Here is an 18,992-nt window from a genome sequence, read left to right as displayed (position 1 = left end):
ACCTTGAGCAGAATTTGAACCGGGAGCCTTTTCATTCCCAGACAGGTTTGCTGACAATTTCGCTGTTTAGAGAAACAGCCTACAGCAGACGTAATGGCACCACTGAACATGGTCCATTTGTGTTCCCATTTGTTTTGTCTATTTGGCTAAAATTGTCACTCAGGAGAACAGAGTACAAGAGTGAGATGCAAGTGATGGAAAAGTGAGCCCAAAGTACAGGAGACCTGAAAAGAAAAGTGGTGGAGAATGAGGTAAAACGAGAGGGATCAGATACACCAAATGAAAGACAATGGTGGGAAATGGGGTGAAGGATGAGAGTGAGAGAAATAGAAACAAATGCCTCCAAAAACAAGACATCACAGATGCTGGAACTCTGAAATGAAAGGAGGGCGTGCTGGGATTTCTCCACAGGTCTAGCAGCATCTGTAAAGAGGGAGGTTTCAAGACTGACTGTTCATCAGAGTTCAACATTAATGGCAAATGAATAGGGCTTGAATATTTGTACTGTCTGTTCAAATGTGTACCCACAAAGCTGAGTGGGTCACAGTACTGATGGGCAATTATGTAAAAACTTAAAGAAAAAAAATACACAAAAGAGTAGACAAAAAAAAGTTTTAATTTGAATACTTGATTATCTGGGATTCAGCTGTCCAAAGTTGGGATTATCTGGACAAGATCGCAAGGTCCTGATGTCCATAACACCACTAGTCAAGCGTCAGGACCTTACGATCTTTTACGGATTATCTGAAATTTGGATAATTGGATGCCGGATAACACCGTTTAGCCAAGCATTTGATTATCTGAACTTTTGATTACCCAAACAAAATACTCCCCGCCCGTGTCATTCGGATAATTGAGGTTCTTCTGTAGACAAATTTTGAGAGTTGTGGAACACAGAGCATAATCACAGGGTAAGGGGTTGCCCATTGAAGACAGGATGAGGAGGAATTTCTCCTTTCTGAGGGTGATGGCTCTGTGAAATTCTTTATCACAGAGGGTCATTGTTTTTGAGAATACTCAAAGCTGAGATAGAAGGATTTCTGAGCATGAACAGAACCAAGAATTATGGAGATAAGGCAGGAACGTGGAGTTAAGGGTTATCTGATCAGCCATGATCTCATTGATGACAGAACAGACACAATGGGCCAAATGGACAACTTTTACTCCTACATCACATGGCTTTATGGATTGGGAGTTAGCACCAACACAAATGTAATGGGCCAAATAATCTCCTCTGCAAATGTTTCTGATTATACATGGTTTTAGTCCCAGTTAGGAACAAGAGTTTTCCATTATGAATTATAGTTCTCAGAATATTTCAGTGCATTATTAAGCCTGAATACTGATGATGAAGAGAAAATGTATTCAAGGTGAGATATGTCTAACATCAGCCAATTAGTCAGTGGGGAACTGTACAGTGAATAATTCTACCCATAAAAACAGAACTTTTAATCATTATTGTGACTTAATCACTCATGAATCATCGTCCTGCATCCCTGTATTATTAGCTTCTCGCTGAGTATTCTATGCATCCCTCAGTTTAACACATTAACTGAAAGCATTATAAAGGATTTGTATTTGTAAACCATTAATGTAGAATACAGTCTTTGCTTCTGCAAAATTATTAACTCCGTTTAACTCATCCTTTGATATAGTCCAACTTTCCTTTAGAAACATTTCTTGTCTTCTGTTGTGGTTACGGTTAGATATCAGTGGCTCTGAAGCTAGTTACCATGGCAGCAGCTTAATGTGCAGAATATACCCAGAGGCCTCTACTGGGATTGATTGAGGCACAAACAGTTGGAGTTGATTTAATCAATCCCAAAGGATTTAGAAAATCAATCTTGGTGAGCTGTTATATTATTGACTGTTGAAAAACATTCCAAAATGAATTTCATCTTAAAACATGCAAAATTGAAAGAAAGTAAGAGAACGCTGTAAAAATCTTCATGTTTGGTGCAGTTAGCTCTATGCATCCTGGAGTCCTAGAGATCTACAGTACAAGAAAAAGGCCCTTCGGCCTGTTATGTCCTGTTTGTCAAAAGCAACCACCTCACCGTTCTAATCCCATTTTCCATGTCTTGGTCTTTGTATGGCTTGGTTTTGCAAGTACGAATCAAAATACTTCTTAAATGTTATGAGGACTTCTGACTCTCCTACCCTTTCAAACGATGAGTTCCAGATTCCCATCACCCTCTGGGTGAAAATGTTTAGCCTCACCTCCTCTCTAAACCTTCTACCCCTTTATCTTAAATCTACACCCCCCTCCCCTCCCAGGTTATTGATCCCACCATCAAGGAAAAAGTTTCTTTCTGTCTACCCGGTCTATGCCCCTCATAATTATACTTCTCAAAGGTGTCCCTCTCCATTTCCTCTGCTGAGGGAAAACAACCTCAGTCTGTCCAATTTCTCTTCATAACTGAAACTCTCCAGCTCAGGCAATGTCTTGGTAAACCCTGTCAGAAACCCTCTCCAGTGCTATCACATCCCTCCCACTTTTGAATGCTTTGACTCTTGATAGACTGTAGAGAAGAACAAAACTAAAAGTTAGTGATTTTTTGTGGTGGAGGTGCATAGATTGGTAGAGAGTTTAATTTAGAAGCCCATCATTGCACACCAATGTGGTAAAGCACACATGCTTCAAGAGTATATGATGGTTTTCTCATATTAACAACATTTAAGGTAGAACTTGGAGCTAAAAAGAACATCTGTTTGTGCCTTTTGAAGGTGACATTAAACCCAGTCCTATCTACCTTCAAGTCCACCTACCTTCAGGTGGACTTTTCCAACTCTTGAAAATTCTCCAATGTTCTGGTGAAAATTCCCTTGTTGCCCATGATCACCAAAAACATACTATTGTATCACTTAACTTACAAAAAGCAAACAAGTTATTACTACTGTTGAGATCATCACTATTTTTCTTTTATTTTCCTCATTTTTGGTGTGAAACTGTGAGATGCAGTTGAGAATTTAACTTTAATTTTGAACAGTAGCTTGTATTGAAGAAAAGAGAGCAAAAGACCGATACTTGCTGTTGGAACTGGTCTGAGGACAAGGTAGACGATTCAACACTGAGATGTTGCTACATTCAAGGGCTGGCAGCTGGTTGGAGGTTGACATGGTCAATCAAGGGGGCACGATAGAGAACTTTGAAAAGAAAAGAGTGAACTGGTTTGGACAGGAGGTAGTTTTGCTTTAGAAGCTGTTGAACTGGAAAGCTGTTTTTGGTTTTGTTCTGTCTAGTTATTCTCCAGTTAGCGACATGTTGAAAGTTCTGAGAAAAAGACCTCAGTCAGTAAAAACTAGAAAAAATCTCTAGAGGTCTGCAAAAGCTGTTTGCATTGACCAGTGATTTTTAAATTTAAGCAAAATGGGCAGTTCTATGTGCCTGTAATATAACCCATCATTAAAGGATTTTTAAAAGTTTTGGTATTTGTCATTGAAATGATTATCAAACTGACAAATGACAATTTTTTTTCTTTTAATTGATGTCAGGCAGATATCTGTATGGTTAAACCTATTCCATTTTCTTCTTCTTATTGAAAACCTATCAATATGAGGTGGGTAGGAAGTGGTTTATATTCAGAGAAGATTGAGCTTAGATAGCAGGTATTAATTAATGATTTTTTTTGTTTATTGATGTTACATTCTTAAACAAAATTAACAATTTCTTCTTAAGTTATAAACTTTGTGACCAATAGCTGTTACTTTTAAACATCGTTAGGAACAATTGAGTAATTTTGAGGATCATTAAATGTTTTACTTTCACTGTGTTGTGAATCCAGTGAAAGGGAGACTGAGTTGTAATACCAGGCAGGAATTGGCTGCACTATTAGCATGCAGAGCAGTCACTCTGCGATATGTGGAGGTCATTGTAATATTTCCAAAGTCTAGGAAGAATTTTTGAAGCCTTCTATATCGTTCATCTTTTTGATGGCTATGGGATTTTCTTTTTAATTCATTCATTAGATGTGAGTGCAAGGTCTACACTTATTGTCTTTTTAGTCCACAATTTTGAACAATTGCAGTCCATGTGGTGTAGTGACACTTCATACAAGCTCTTGATTAATAATGATAATGACTCATGGGGCATAGTAACCATTGTTGAAGTGGAAGGAGCAGTCCTTAAAACCCTGTTGAGTCCCTAGTCTGAGCTGTAGCTCTGGGACAGTCAGCATCCACATATAAAAGATAGCAGAGCAAATTGTAGGTGGCCAGTGACAACTCGATCTTGGGAGAGAAATGCCCACTGTGGGAGGAAACCAGAGCAAACCCATGCAGACAAGGGGAGAATGTGGAAACCCCACATAGATGGTCAACGGAGAGTGAGATTGAACCTGGTCTCTGGCACCATGAGGCAGCAGTGCTAACCACTGTGCCAGCCAGGACTATGCAGCAGACTGAAGGAACCCAGATAGAATGAAACATTCGGTGAGATAGGAATGTTTAACAAATGAAGAGTTTGATGGTTTAGAAGAGAAACTTCACCTCTCTGCATTAATAATGCTTATCTAAATTTAATTGGACAGAGTTAAGTTTATAACTTCTCTCCATTGTTTCATGTACTTGAGAAGCAATGTATTAGAAGAAGATAATGGAATGTTTTAAACCACAACATATGTAGAGATGATCTGCTTGACATGGCTAATTGGATCATGTGATTTCCACTTTGTTGTCATTATAGAGAGAGTGTTTCTGAGTTCACCAGCTTTTTTCTACATGTTGCATTAGAATCCTTTCTCAGATATTGGCACACCTCACATATCCCTCCTTACAGCAGTCATGTATTTGGCTTCCGATTTGGTACAGCAGGAATATTGGGCTCGATACGACCATCTAGCTGTTCCCCACTCTAAGTTCATGATTTTTAGAGAAGAAAAAGGTGGCAAATGACTGACCTATGTAAAGTCAAAGATAATTATTGTCAGTGGAGACAAACAGGTTGTGCATACGGTATCAGTCTGGATCCCAGCCAGTTGGTGAAACAGAAACCAACTGTCCTTTCTTTGTGGGTAGTTTATCGACTACTCAGTCATACAGCTCCTTCTCCAGACTAGTCCAACCCATTTCAGTGTGTTTTAAAAAATGTTTATATCCAGAAGTCTGTTCGCTGTTTGTATCTACCCAAACGATTACTCAGTCAATTAAGCCCAATCACCAGCTTAGCCCCCTTACTATATTAACACAATGCATTTATATTTTCTGAATTATAGCCTAGAGCGTCTCCTGTCTGTCCTTCTTGTTACGGGTCCAATCTCAAATAAAGTTTTTCCCATCAGTTTGGCACCTCAGCAGGAAAGAAACATGACAACTTCAGATTCAAAATGAAAAGCACAAATGGACTGTTTGACCCGATTAATATCCTGCAATGAAAGGCAAGATGGATGAATGAATTTGTCTCACTAGATGGCACATGTGTACAGGAAATGGCAGCTGTGCATCAGGCTGAGTTACGAAGCAGTGAGAGAAAGATCTTGCATTTATACAGCACCTAAATCACATAGTGAGGGGAGGGAAGTTCTAAATGCATCACTTTTTTTTGTTGAAATGCAGTCAAGATTGTTGGTAATGCATCTGTACAGAAGCAAGTCCCACCCTTGCAGCACTGACAGTGTGTGTTGACAGTCCATGGATACTTTATTAAGGGCAGTGAGTGAGTGTAACAAATAATTGTTGAAGTTTCAAAGTGCAAAGTTGTGTGAGATTCGTCAGTAGAGCTGGGTATAGGTATCCTTTTGTTACCCAATTGCGTCAGTAAGGCCATAGTACTTTTAGTTTTCGAAATGTTTCTCGTTCTCCTCTGTTGAAGATCCTGGGGGTTGATGTAACAAGAGCCACTATCCTTTCTCACTAAATTGTCTGCATAAAGAAAAAAAATGTTTGCACGCCATTCAGTCATGAACCCATTCTCCTGGAGTTCAAAAGATTATCTTCAGTATCTTGGAGATAAATTTTCCAGTTTTTACAAATCAGTTTTGCATTTTATCATTCATTGTTGCCTCTGTCAAACAATGACACTAGCATTTTCTTTTTTGGTTTTAACTTGAAGCTAATTGAGAGAATAAAATATTTTGGAAGTATTTGGATAGACACTTGTTGATGATTCAGCAAGTTTCCCCAATCCTGAGCTGACTTTGATGGTCCTGGAAGTTCCCAAGTCCAGTTCCTGAATTGTGCTGAGTAGGCAGCTCTCAGTCAGGTTTCATCCTGAATCTGACAACAGCAGGGTTTGGAGAAGCAAATTACTGCAGATTTTGAAATCTGTACTGAAAACAACCAAAGCTGGAGATCAAAGCAGGTCTGATAGCATCCATGCTCATGTTTCGAAGGAGAAAGTGAGGACTGCAGATGCTGGAGATCAGCGTCAAAAAATGTGGCGCTGGAAAAGCACAGCCATTCAGCAGGCGAGTCGACATTTTGGGCATGAACCCTGATGAAGGGCTTACGCATGGAACGTCAATTCTCCTTCTCCTCGAATGCTGCCTGACTGGTTGTGCTTTTCCAGCACCACATTTTTTTGACGCTAATGTTTTGAGTCTAGATGACTCTTCATCAGAGCTTGCCAAGATTTTGGTTTGGTTATGACAGCTCCCACATTAAACAAGCTGCTGACAATTTATCAAGGCTAATACGTGGAAAGTAACCTCTTGGTGTGTTTAGGATGCTTCATCAGCAAGCAGTCAGTTTCAGGAGACGTCAGGACTCAGGAAGCTGTTTGCAACCGATTTGGTCCTCTCACCCATAAACCCGGAGAGCTGTTTGAATCGTCCAGTAGTGGGTACTTTGAGACAAGCTGCTGCACAGATGAACTTACTGCCTCTCACCTAATGAGCCACTGATATCTCAGAATCATATCTCTCAGAAGCGATTCATTTGGCCCTTTAGTCCATCATGCTTGTGCTAGTGCTTGAAGAGAGGTTTCCAATCAATTCACCTCTCTTGCTGTTTCTCAATAGAGCAGTCAATCCTTTCTTGTGTATATTTTCTGTTGGCTCAGGAGAGACGTTGTCTAATGTGCCTGAAATTGCCATGGCAGCTGTATGGCAGGAAATTGGCAGAACCCAGGAAGGTTTAAAAGTCCAATTTTCTGGAAGTTATTTCAAAATTACGGTCGGAGAATCCGAGCTCTGCAATACAAAAGGCTATATATAAATGGAGGTCTTTGTTTTTAATTCAGCACTCGTTGGAATCTTATTAAGAAAGACTAGAAGATGATTTTCTGGAAATGGTTAAAAGGGGACATGTGCTTAGAAGGAGTTTATATGGGCTTGTGCGTTTAAGGGAAAGTGTTGGTGATGTGGTAATGTCACTGGGCTAGCAACCCCTAACCCTAGGTGTATGACGCAGGAGGGGGATTAGGGGTCTGACTACCACTCCAGCAGATGGTTAAATTTGAATTTAATGACTGTTGATTCTTGGTAAAACCGTCTAATTCACTAATGTCCTTTCAGAAAGGCAATCTGTTGTTCTCACCTGATCTGGCCTAAAAGTGACCTATCTGGTTCACCTTTGGGGTGGGCAATAAATGCTGGCCCAGCCAGTGATGCACACATTCTGTGAATCAGTGTTTTTAAAAAAGCGTGCATTCCTTGATTTACTTCAGTATTCTTTTCAAAAGTGATCCTTTTGGAAAATTTAGTGGTAACACAAGATTGAAAGCTGACTCTTCTTCTGACAGAAACCAAAAGAACTGTGGATGCTGTAAATCAGAAACACAAACAGAAATTGCTGGAAAAGCTCAGCAGGTCTGGCAGCATCTGTGGAGAGAAATCAGAGTTAACGTTTCAGGTCGAGTGACCAAGGCTTTCTCTCCACAGTTGCTGCCAGACCAGCTGAGCTTTTCCAGCAATTTCTGTTTTTGTTCCTTCTCTTCTGGTCTTTATCTGATAATTATTATATTGATGTTTGTGGGCGATTACTGTGCACAAATTGGCTATTGTAGTTTGTACATGACAGCCATGACACTGCTTCAAAAACACCTTTATTCGTTGTGAAGAACGTTTGGATGTCCTGAATTTGTGAAAGGCTATATATAAATGGAGGTCTTTATTTTTAATTCAGCACTCGTTGGAAACTTATTAAGAAAGACTAGAAGATGCTTTTCTGGGAAATGGTTAAAAGGTGATGCTATGACAGTAACTGATATTATTTTGAGGCAGGGGAAAAGTTACTGGGGAATAGTTGAAGGTATAAAGTTAAAAATCACACAACACCAGGTTACAGTCCAACAGGTTTAATTGGAAGCACACTAGCTTTCGGAGCGACGCTCCTTCATCAGGTGGTAGTGGAGGGCTCAATCCTAACACACAGAATTTATAGCAAAAATTTACAGTGTGATGTAACTGAAATTATACATTGAAAAATTGATTGTCTGTTAAGCCGTTCATCTGTTAGAATACAGTGATAGTTTCACTTCTTTCATGTGTAAATCACAAAACCTTTTTTAAAAAGTTGCATTCTCGGGTTAGCTGTTAACAATGGTGATAGCTAGACAATATGTTGAAGGTGTTGCCCCCCTGTATTCCCTGTCTATGCCATGATGTTTAGATTGATTCTAATCTAAAAAGTGAGATAACGGAGTTTTACATAAGTTCATGCAGATTTTGAGCAAAGTACAATGTAACCCTGCAAGTACAAATTCACCACACAAAATATATGTGTGTGTGTGTCCGTGTGTGTCCGTGTGTGTCCGTGTGTGTCCGTGTGTGTTTATAGTGCAATGGTGATCACCTGTAATGTGACATGAATTCAGGGTCCCGGTTGAGGCCCTCCCTATGGGTACCAAACTTAGCTATCAGCCTCTGCTCGGCCATTTTTCTCTGCTGCCTGTCCCAAAGTCCACCTTAGAGGATGGTCACCCGAAGGTCCGAGACTGAATGTCCTGGACCACTGAAGTGTTCCCCAACTGGGAGGGAACCCTCCTGTCTGTTGATTGTTGTGCGGTGCCCATTCATCCGTTGTCGTAGCCTTTGCTTGGTTTCTCCAATGTACCATGCCTCAGGGCATCCTTGCCTGCAACATATAAGATAGACAACGTTGGCTGAGTCACATGAGTACCTGCCATGTGTAAGGTGGGAGGTGTCCCCACATGTAATGGTGGTATCTATGTCCACACTCTGACACGTCTTGCAGCGCCTACCGTGACAAGGTTGTATGGAGTTGTCCTGAGAGCCAGGCAGTTTGCTACAAACAACGATCTGTTTGAGGTTTGGTGGTTGTTTAAAGGCAAGTAGTGGAGGTGTGGGGAAGGTCTTGGTGAGGTGCTCATCCTCCTTGATAATGTGTTGCAGGTCATGAAGAACATGGCGTAATTTTTCAGCTCCTGGGAAATATTGAACAACGAAGGGTACCCTGTCGGTTGCAGCATGTGTCTGTCTCCTGAGGTGGTCATCACGGTTCCTTGCTGTGGCACGTCGGAACTAGCGGTCGAGGAGTTGAGCATCGTACCCCGTTCTTGTGAGGGCATCCTTGAGTACTTCCAGGTGTCCGTCACGTTCCTTCTCATCTGAGCAGATCTGGTGTATGCGTAGGGCTTGTCCGTAGGGGATGGCTGTTTTAATATGTTTTGGGTGGAAGCTGGAGAAGTGTAGCATTGTGAGGTTGTCTGTGGGTTTGCGGTAGAGTGTGGTGCTGAAGTGTCCATCCTTGATGGAGACGCATGTGTCCAAGAATGAGACAGATAGTCGAGAGTTTGATGGTGGGATGTTGATGTCACTGTGTAGTTTTATCAGTGACTCATCGCCATGGGTCCAGAGGAAGAAAATGTCATCAATGTACCTGGTGTACAATGTTGGTTGGAGATCCTGCATAGAGAAGAAATCTTGTTCGAACCTGTGCATAAAAATGTTGGCTTATTGGGGTGCAAATTTGGTCCCCATGGCTGTTCTGTGTGTCTGGATGAAGAATTGGTTGTCAAAGGTGAAGACGTTGTGATCGAGGATAAAGTGGATGAGTTGTAGGATGGTGTTTGGAGATTGGTAGTTGTTGGTGTTGAGTACTGAGGCTGTTGCCGTAATGCCATCATTGTGGGGGATGCTGGAGTAGAGTGCGGAAACGTCCATTGTGATGAGGAATGTTCCCAGTTCGACTGGTCCATGGGTGCTGAGTTTCTGTCAGAAATCCATAGTGTTGCGACAGAAGCTGGAGATCCCCTGTACAATAGGTTTCAAGATGCCTTCCACATAGCCAGAGAGATTCTCACATTGGGTCCCATTGCCCGACACAATGGGACGTCCCGGTGTGTTGGCTTTGTATACCTTTGGAAGGCAGTAGAAGTCACCTACACGAGAAGTACGTGGGATGAGGGCACGTAGGGAACTCTGAAGGACTGGATCCAAAGTTCTGATCAGTGTTTAATTCACGGGTGTGTTCTTTGGTTGGATCGGCTGGTAGTTGCCTGTAGTGTTCCTGGTTGTTCAGTTGTCGGTACACTTCCTTGCAGTAATCTGTTCTATTCTTTATCTGCTGGTTTGGTGACAGTTGTCATTGGTTTTGAGAGCCTGGATGGCATTGCGTTGTGAACGGGTGATGTTTTGCTCTACCTTGTGGGTACGGCTGATGAATCTGGCATTTATATAGTTCCTGACAGTTTGAGCATACATGTCAAGCCCAGGGCAGCGGCCTTCCGATGGGGTCCATGTTGACACCTTCTTTGATCGCTCCTCTACAGATCCCTGTGATGACTGTTTCAGTGGGATCACTGCTGGCATCTTGAAAGAATTCCTGGAGTCTCATCTGTCTGATGCACTCCTCCGTGTCTGCTGCCAGAACCAACGGGTTCATTTTGGTGGTGGGGCAGAAGTTGAGACCCCTACTCAGGACTTCAATCTCTTCCGGTCGAAGGGTGTGGTCCAATAAGTTGATGATAGACTTCCCCACAGTGATATTGTTGTGTACTGTGGTTCCAGGGTGCTATTACTGGTGAGAATACCAAGTTTCTCCAGTTTTTTGTTCTTGGCGTGCATGTACATTGTGTAGTTTTGTTGCCTTGTCTGTTTGGCAATGTCGCGTAATTGTACTGATGTATACTGAGTGCACATATACACGGACACACGTACACACAGACACCCACACACACCTTTACAGGCACACACACTCCCCACACTCTCACATGCCACCCCCTCACAGACTTAAGACAGTCTACACTCACTACACACGCACATATGCACTTTCTTACACGCTTAACCCCAGCCCAGATAGAGAGAGACACACACACACACACACACACACACACACACACACACACAAAGACCCACATGCACACATATATTTTGTGGGGTGAATTTGTACTTGCAGAGTTACATTGTACTTTGCTCAAAAACTGCATGCATTCATGTAGAACTCTGAGCTCAAAAACTGCATGAACTTATGTAAAACTCCATTATCTCACTTTTTAGATTAGAATCAATCTAAACATCATGGCATAGACAGAGAACACAGGGGGCCAACACTTTCAACATATTGTCTAGCTATCACCATTGTTAACAGTTAACCCGAGAATGCAACTTTTTTAAAAAAAAAGGTTTTGTGATTTACACATGAAAGAAGTGAAACTATCACTGTATTCTAACAGATGAAAGGCTTAACAATCAATTTTTCAATGTATAATTTCAGTTACATCACACTGTAAATTTTTGCTATAAATTCTGTGTGTTAGGATTGAGCCCTCCACTACCACCTGATGGAGCGTCGCTCTGAAAGCTAGTGTGCTTCCAATTAAACCTGTTGGACTATAACCTGGTGTTGTGTGATTTTTAATTTTGTACACCTCAGTCCAACACCGGCATCTCCAAATCATAGTTAAAGGTAGCTTTACTCAATCCCTGCCTGTATTTTACTTGGGCCTGGGCCTCGAGGTGGTGGGCGGGGGAGGTTATTGGTGACATGTGACCTGACCCCCAGAACAATGGTGATGCTTGAATATTGGAGAAACCTGTGAGTGGAGTCTTTCATTGTAGGGAGGCTGGTTCGCTGCAGCTAGCACATGGTAAACTCTCCCATTCTTACCATTTTGTGTCTCAGAAATGTTTATTAATTGATTGATAATCAATTAGCCACATTATGGCACACCTTCCATAGTCACCAGGTGGGATTTGAATCTGGAGCTTCTGGCTCAGAGATGGGGATAGTTACCCACTGTGTCATGGGACCAGCAATGTTGACTTTATTGCCAGTTTGAAAAGCAATCGTAGTTGCCTCCTTGATGACCTTTTTTGTCGTCTTTTCCTGTATCTCCATAGATCCTGACATCGAGTGGTGATGGAACCTGTGCCCTTTGGGATGTTGAGAGCGGACAACTGCTTCAGAGCTTTCATGGGCATGGCGCAGATGTCCTTTGCCTTGACTTGGCCCCATCTGAGACCGGCCATACATTTGTGTCAGGGGTGAGTATTTTCTTGGGGACAAGTACAAGAACACCATAGCCCTTTGAGATGTTATTGTGCAGTATCTAGAACACTGTGCGGAATGTTAACTTCATGAGTTTTGTCAGAAGAATTATTTTGAATAATTGTGAGGAGTCATGCATGTTTTGTTTGGTTCTTCATTCACTAGATATTACCATAGACAATTTAGTAACTCCATTCTCAATGCAGTTATATTCTGTCCTTAAAAAAGCACTACATTTGGTAGCCCCCAGAAATGGGCAAGCAGATAACAACATGTGATTATCATGTACCTGTGGGTTGCAGTTCCCACAGTTTGCTAACTTCACGCTGGCTGCTGTCGTAAATTATTTCAGCTTCTTGCTCATGCAAACTGCACTGTTCATTGGTTAGTTTTTTGTGCAGTGACTAATGTCATGTGTGGCTAGCAACACTTAAAGCTAACATGCAACTATTTAAGGGGAGGTGCATTGTGGCAGTTGTGTAAGAAGTGACTCTATTCTGGGTAATGGTGAATGATGGAATAAAATGGGAGAGTGCGGGCTTTGTTGTTTTGGATGGTGCACTGGAGACCCTGGTGGAAGAGGTGGGCAGAAGAAGAAACACCTGGCATACACCGCGAACTAGGAGATCTTTTGGATGCGTAGTCAGAAAGCAGTGGATGCCAGTAGCCATAGTCGTTAATGGCACGATTCAAGCCCAAGGTTTTGGACACAGTGCTGCAAGAAGTTCAGTGATCTGACGTTAGTGATCTAGGTCAATAATTGTGTCTTCAGATGCCATTTCCTATCAGCTTCACCAGTTTTCCTACATGTGCTGTTCAATTCACCACTTGTCAATCACCCACACACCAATAGTTCTCGATGATTGATTGTCTATATCACCAATACATTTCCTCAGACAAGTCTCACACCCACACGGTGTCAGCTTTTCAACCACAATAGTCACACCATCCAGCTTCTGAGACTCCAGATACATTTCCACTCTCATGAAGGGCATGGTGGCTGCAGATTATTGGAATGACTGCAGAGAACAAGGGTGCCAACCTGTTTTACTCTGTGAAGGAAATAGTATTGACAATCTGTGAGCATTCATTGCTGAGGCCGTGAGCAGTGGAGGGGCTCAAACCATCAAAAGTGACTGTCCTCCTTGATAATCCTCTTTCTGATATCCCCCCTACTCTTCATATCCAATTCACTTCTAATCTATACCTACAGCTATTATAAGCATGCACCACTCACTTCCCCATTCCCAGTATTCCTTTACCACTGTACATTTCTGCTTTCAGAACTCTAGAAGTGCTACCAGCACAGGCAGTGAAGGGGCAGCATGAAGACATTGATGATGAAGATGCTCATCACTCGATTTCAACCTCTCACCCTCCTGCTCTGATACTGGTGTGTCTAGAGTCACAGAGATGTACAGGATTGAAAAAGAACCTTTGGTCCATGCCAACCAGATATCCTAAGTTAATCTAGTCCCATTCATAGTATTCCAAAAGTGGCCTAACCAATGTTCTATACAATTACAACACGATCTCCCAACTCCTATATTCAATGCACTGAACAATAAAGGCAAGTGTATTAAATGCCTTCTTCACCCTGTATAGCAGCAAATCCACTTTCAAGGTCTCTTGGTTTGGCAACAGTCCCCCAGGACCTTACCATTAAGTGTATAAGTCCTGCCCTGATTTGCTCTGCCAAAATGCACCACCTATTTAAACTCCATCTGCCACTCCTCATCTGATCAAGATCACATTGTACCCTGAGGTAACCTTCACTGTCCAATATACCACAAATTTTGGTATTATCTGTGCCGTATGGGGCGGAACAGTGGCTCAGTGGTTAGCACTGCTGCCTCACAGTGCCAGGGACGCATGTTCAGTTCCAACCTCTGGCATCTATTTGTGGAGTTTGCACATTCTCCCCAGGTCTGCATGGGTTTCTACCGGGTGCTCCGGTTTCCTCCCACAATCCAAAGATGTGCAGGTCAGGTGAATTGGCCATGCTAAATTGCCTGTAGTGTTAGCTGAGATATTTGTATCATCGATAGTCACAGGTGAGGTGCCAGAAGACTGGTGCCACTGATTTAAGAAAGGTGGTAAGGACAAGTCAAGGAACTATAGACCAGTGAGCCAGATATCGGTGGTGGGCAAGTTTTGGAGGGAATCCTGAGGGACAGGATGTATATATATTTGGAAAGGAAAGGACTGATTAGGGATAGTCAAGTTGGCTTTGTGCGTGGGAAATCATGTCTCTCAAACTTGATTGGGTTTTTTGAAGAAGTAACAAAGGATTGATGAGGGCAGAACGGTGGACATGATTTATATGGACTTCAGTAAGGCATTTGACAAGGTTCCCCATGGGAGACTGGTTAGCAAGGTTAGATCTCATGGAATACAGGGAGAACTAGCCATTTGGATACAGAACTGGCTCAAAAGTAGAAGACAGAGGGTGGAGGGTAGCTTTTCAGATTGGAGGTCTGTGACCCGTGGAGTGCCACAAGAATCGGTGCTGGGCCCACTACTTCTCAGCGTTTATATAGATGATTTGGAAATGAGCGTAGGATGTATAGTTAGTAAATTTGCAGATGACAGCGAAGAAGGTTACCTCAGATTACAATGGGATCTTGATTAGATGGGCCAATAGGCTGACAAGTGGCAGATGGAGTCTAATTTAGGTAAATGCAAGGTGCTGTATTTTGGGAAAGCAAATCTTAGCAGGACATGTATGCCTAATGGTAAGTCCTTGGGAGTGTTGCTGAACAGAGACCTAAGAGTGCAGGTTCATAGCTCCTTGATAGTGGAGTCACAGGTAGATAGGATAGTGAAGAAAGCATTTGGTATGCTTTCCTTTATTGGTTAGTGTATTGAGTACAGGAGTTGGGATGTAAAGTTGTGGCTGTACAGGGCATTGGTTAAGCAACTTTTGGAATATTACGTGCAATTCTGTTCTCCTTCCAATCGGAAGGATGTTGTGAAACTTGAAAGGATTCAGAAAAGATTTACAAGGATGTTGCCAGGGTTGGAGGATTTGAGTTATGGGGAAGGTCCACTTTCCCTGGAGCATCACAGACTGAGGGGTGACCTTGTCGATGTTTATAAAATCATGAGGGGCATGGATAGGATAAATCAACAAAGTCTCTTCCCTGGGTCGGGGAGTCAGAACTAGAGGGCATAGGTTTAGGATGAGATGGGGGAAGGTATAAAAAAAAAACCTACAGGGCAATGTTTTCACACAGAGGATGGCTGAGCTGCCAGAGGAAGTGGTGGAGGCTGGTACAATTGCAACATTTAAGAGGCATTTGGATGGGTATATGAATAGGAAGGGTTTGGAGGGACGTACGCCGGGTGCTGGCAGATGGGACTAGATTGGTTAGGGATATCTGGTCGGCATGGACAGGTTGGACCGAAGGGTCTGTTTCCATGCTGTACATCTCTATGACTCTAGAGGGCATAAGTTTAGGATGAAAGGGGAAAGATATAAAAGAGACCTAAGGGACAACTTTTTCACACAGAGGGTGGTACGTCTATGGAATGTGCTGCCAAAGGAAGTGGTGGAAGCTAGTACAGTTGCAACATTTAAAAGACATCTGGATGGGTATGAATAGGAAGGGTTTGGAAGGATATCGGCTGGGTGCCGGCAGGTGGGACTAGATTGGGTTGGGATAGCTAGTCGGCATGGACGAGTTGAACCGACGGGTCTGTTTCTGTGCTATATATCTCCATGACTCAATGACTCTAAATAACCTGTGAGTTGTTGATGGTCGCTTTAACTAGCACTGGTTAGGCCAGGTGGTGGAATTCCCCCTGCTGCTAATACCTGCTCAGCTGTTTGAGGGCTAGATAGAGCATTCACTGGAGTGTTGAGCAGTAAAATGGCATTGCTGGTGTGAGAACAGCACATGATCAGATGTCACAATCTGGATTCGTACCTCTGGTCATTCATAGCACATCCAGTGATGCCCTCACCCAGCATGGTATCCAGCACAAGGAAGTATTGCCATCCTTTTCTGCACTAGGTGACATCCTTGGCAACTAAACGACGAGCACTAGGATTCCAATTTTGCCCCTGAAGCTCTGGAATTTCACCAACAGGCACAGTTTGACCCAAAAATCCAACCATTCTCTCGTTTGAGTTTGGCTCAAGCTTTCTGCAAATCTCATTAGAATACGGTTGAATTTAAACTGGGGTGTAACCGAACATAGACAGTTGGGGCCAAGGATAGTGAGGAACTCTCACTATAGGTTGCTTCCTTAATTATGACAACTGAAGTTGTGACTTTATTAATGAACATTTATGTACATTAACTTATTTATTAGTTGTGTGATTAGGGAAACTTTTTAATGAGATTTACACCAATGCTATAAAAAACGCATTCAATGAGCCATCTTTGGAGGAAGTTGTTTTTGTGTGAAACATCAGAAAAAGGAACTTCAACTAAAAATCGGATCTGAATATGAAGAGAGGATTTGAGCAATTACCATTGCAGGTTGTCATGTTAGGGACTGGTTTGTTCTGGTGGACAGATTGGTACTTGGCTGAAGGAATCAGTTGAAAAACATGGAAAAGCTTTGGGGTCTAATAATACATGTGCCTGAAATTTCACAGTCTCTTGGGCCACATCGTCAATTGCAGTCTGTATATCGGTGCACAAATACACAGGAAATTCCCGTGTCAGACGGGAAAGCATTTGCTCTGGTTGCTATGTGCACTGCAACTGCGTTCATCTGCATTTGTTTGCTTGGTATTTCTTGCAAAAACATGAACGTCTCTGTGGCTCATTTATTTTGTGTACTTACAAGTGCGGCGCACATAGCCAATGAAGCAGTTCTTCCTGACTGTGAGGCAGGAGTGCTATTTTAATGACAGAGAACTTCACTCATTCGTGTTTTGAAATGAACCCTGTTGTATGATCAGCACAATCTTTGCAAATGATGCACCAGATCTTCCTTTTAATGCAGTTTTCAGATTCCAAAGTGGTTGAACTAAATTGCTTTCTGCTCTTGTGGTTGTCAGCGTCACTGCATTCTCCTGTGTGTTAGTCTAACGACCAGCTCTGCCTAGCCAGTTGGAAATGGTGTTTTACAGGAAGCACAGCACAGGAAATTGTTAGCTTGAAGTCTGGAATTTTCCAACCATTCATTTTGATATGTGGAAAATTACAGGTTAGGCAATTGAGATTGAAGGACAGTAAAAGGACCAAGTAACTGTGACATCACCTTTTGAACTAGTGAGAGTGATTCAGTGAAAGGAAGTTGGATAGACACTTGAAAAAGAAACATTGACAGAGCTGATGGTGAAATACTAACCAATGAATCTAGATCACTCCCACCCCAATGTTTCTCCAAGGCATGATGGGCTGTGCTTCTGTGCTGAGGACTGGATTTTACAGAGAGTCATTGTCCAAATCTCCAAGCTTTCCCCTTTTTCCAAATGCAGCTTTTACTCTGGGAATAGAATTAATTACTCCAGGGTGAGACTTTTGCACCAATCTGATTGGCTGTCATTGCGTCTAATCCCCAAAGCACCAGGATAGAGCAATGGCCACTGCTGGAACTGAAGGTGGTCCCAACACACTAGTGTTGGAGTCTGGACCTCCAGTGCAGATTCAGGGTTTTGGATTGGCTTGACTGCTGTACCTAAGGTTGGGCTGTTAGCTTTGAGAGGCCTTCAGGGTGAGATACTTAAAGAGGAGGGAAAGGTGCTGAGTGGGGTGTCACAGATGGCTACGGGAACCCAGAAAGAAAATCCTATCCTGCTTGCCCAACAGCCCAGTGTAGTAAAATCTTGCCAGGCTCTGCCTTCCTCTGTCATGGGTGAAAGAGCAGCTGAGGCAGAATGAAGCCCTCAGTTGCCTTAAGTGGGAACATTTGATTGCTTTTAAGAGAACAATAAAAAGGAGCGACTGAAATTCTAACATTTGAAAACTTTGGTAGAACACAGGAAATTTTCCTTAGAATTCTTTAGGACTCCTTGATAATACATTTTCAATTGGACATTTAATGTTCATATTTATTAATGTTAAAAGCTGCTGCAAGCTAAAGAGTCTCAGAAGTAGAGACTGATTTGGGAAATGCAGATGTTTTTTAAGTAGTCCCTCTCCAGGATGGTTGAATCATTATTGGAGGCACCTTCTTCTGGTTAAATCCTTCGGGGTACATCAGTGAAATACTGATTTCAAGATGACTGGACATTGCTTCCATGTAAAGAACAATAACAGGGCATTAACTGGCTGTTAAATGGCTACTTTAAATCCTCACTGCGGGTTACCTGACACCTTCCCTGTTCCTTTAATATGGGAGAAACGCCAAGGGTGAGTGGGAAGGCCATTTGGTTAACTTTCTGACTTCCACATTCCAGCTGTCCTCTCTCAGCCAGACAAGTACATCCAGAGGAGTCCATCAAATCCACTCCATTGATTCCAAATATCCCACTTTAATGAGTTCTTACGATGCTGGAGCATCGAAATGGTTGCAATTATGTTTCCCCAGGAGCTGTGGGCAAAGTAGCATTGCTGTTTCGCTTCATCTGTTCCACATTTATTTTCAGTTTTTCTCAATTTAATTTGTCCATGAGCGGAGCATGAAGGAAAGATTTTCTGCTCTGA

General features: G+C 42.3%; 1 protein-coding gene across 3 annotated transcripts in view; it reads left to right on the top strand.

Moving 5' to 3' along the window:
• LOC132834147 (guanine nucleotide-binding protein subunit beta-5) overlaps window positions 1-18,992 on the top strand; it is a 76,336-nt gene that overhangs the window by 32,571 nt on the left and 24,773 nt on the right. For all 3 annotated transcript variants that reach the window (XM_060852790.1, XM_060852791.1, XM_060852792.1), the window contains exon 7: window positions 12,240-12,383. In XM_060852790.1, coding sequence (XP_060708773.1) covers window positions 12,240-12,383 — 144 coding nt within the window. The remainder of the gene's footprint in view (window positions 1-12,239; window positions 12,384-18,992) is intronic.

The sequence above is a fragment of the Hemiscyllium ocellatum genome, chromosome 39, assembly GCF_020745735.1.
Source record: "Hemiscyllium ocellatum isolate sHemOce1 chromosome 39, sHemOce1.pat.X.cur, whole genome shotgun sequence".
Taxonomy (NCBI): domain Eukaryota; kingdom Metazoa; phylum Chordata; class Chondrichthyes; order Orectolobiformes; family Hemiscylliidae; genus Hemiscyllium; species Hemiscyllium ocellatum.
Note: the sequence above shows the minus strand (reverse complement) of the source record. Positions and strands in the feature narration are given on the sequence as shown.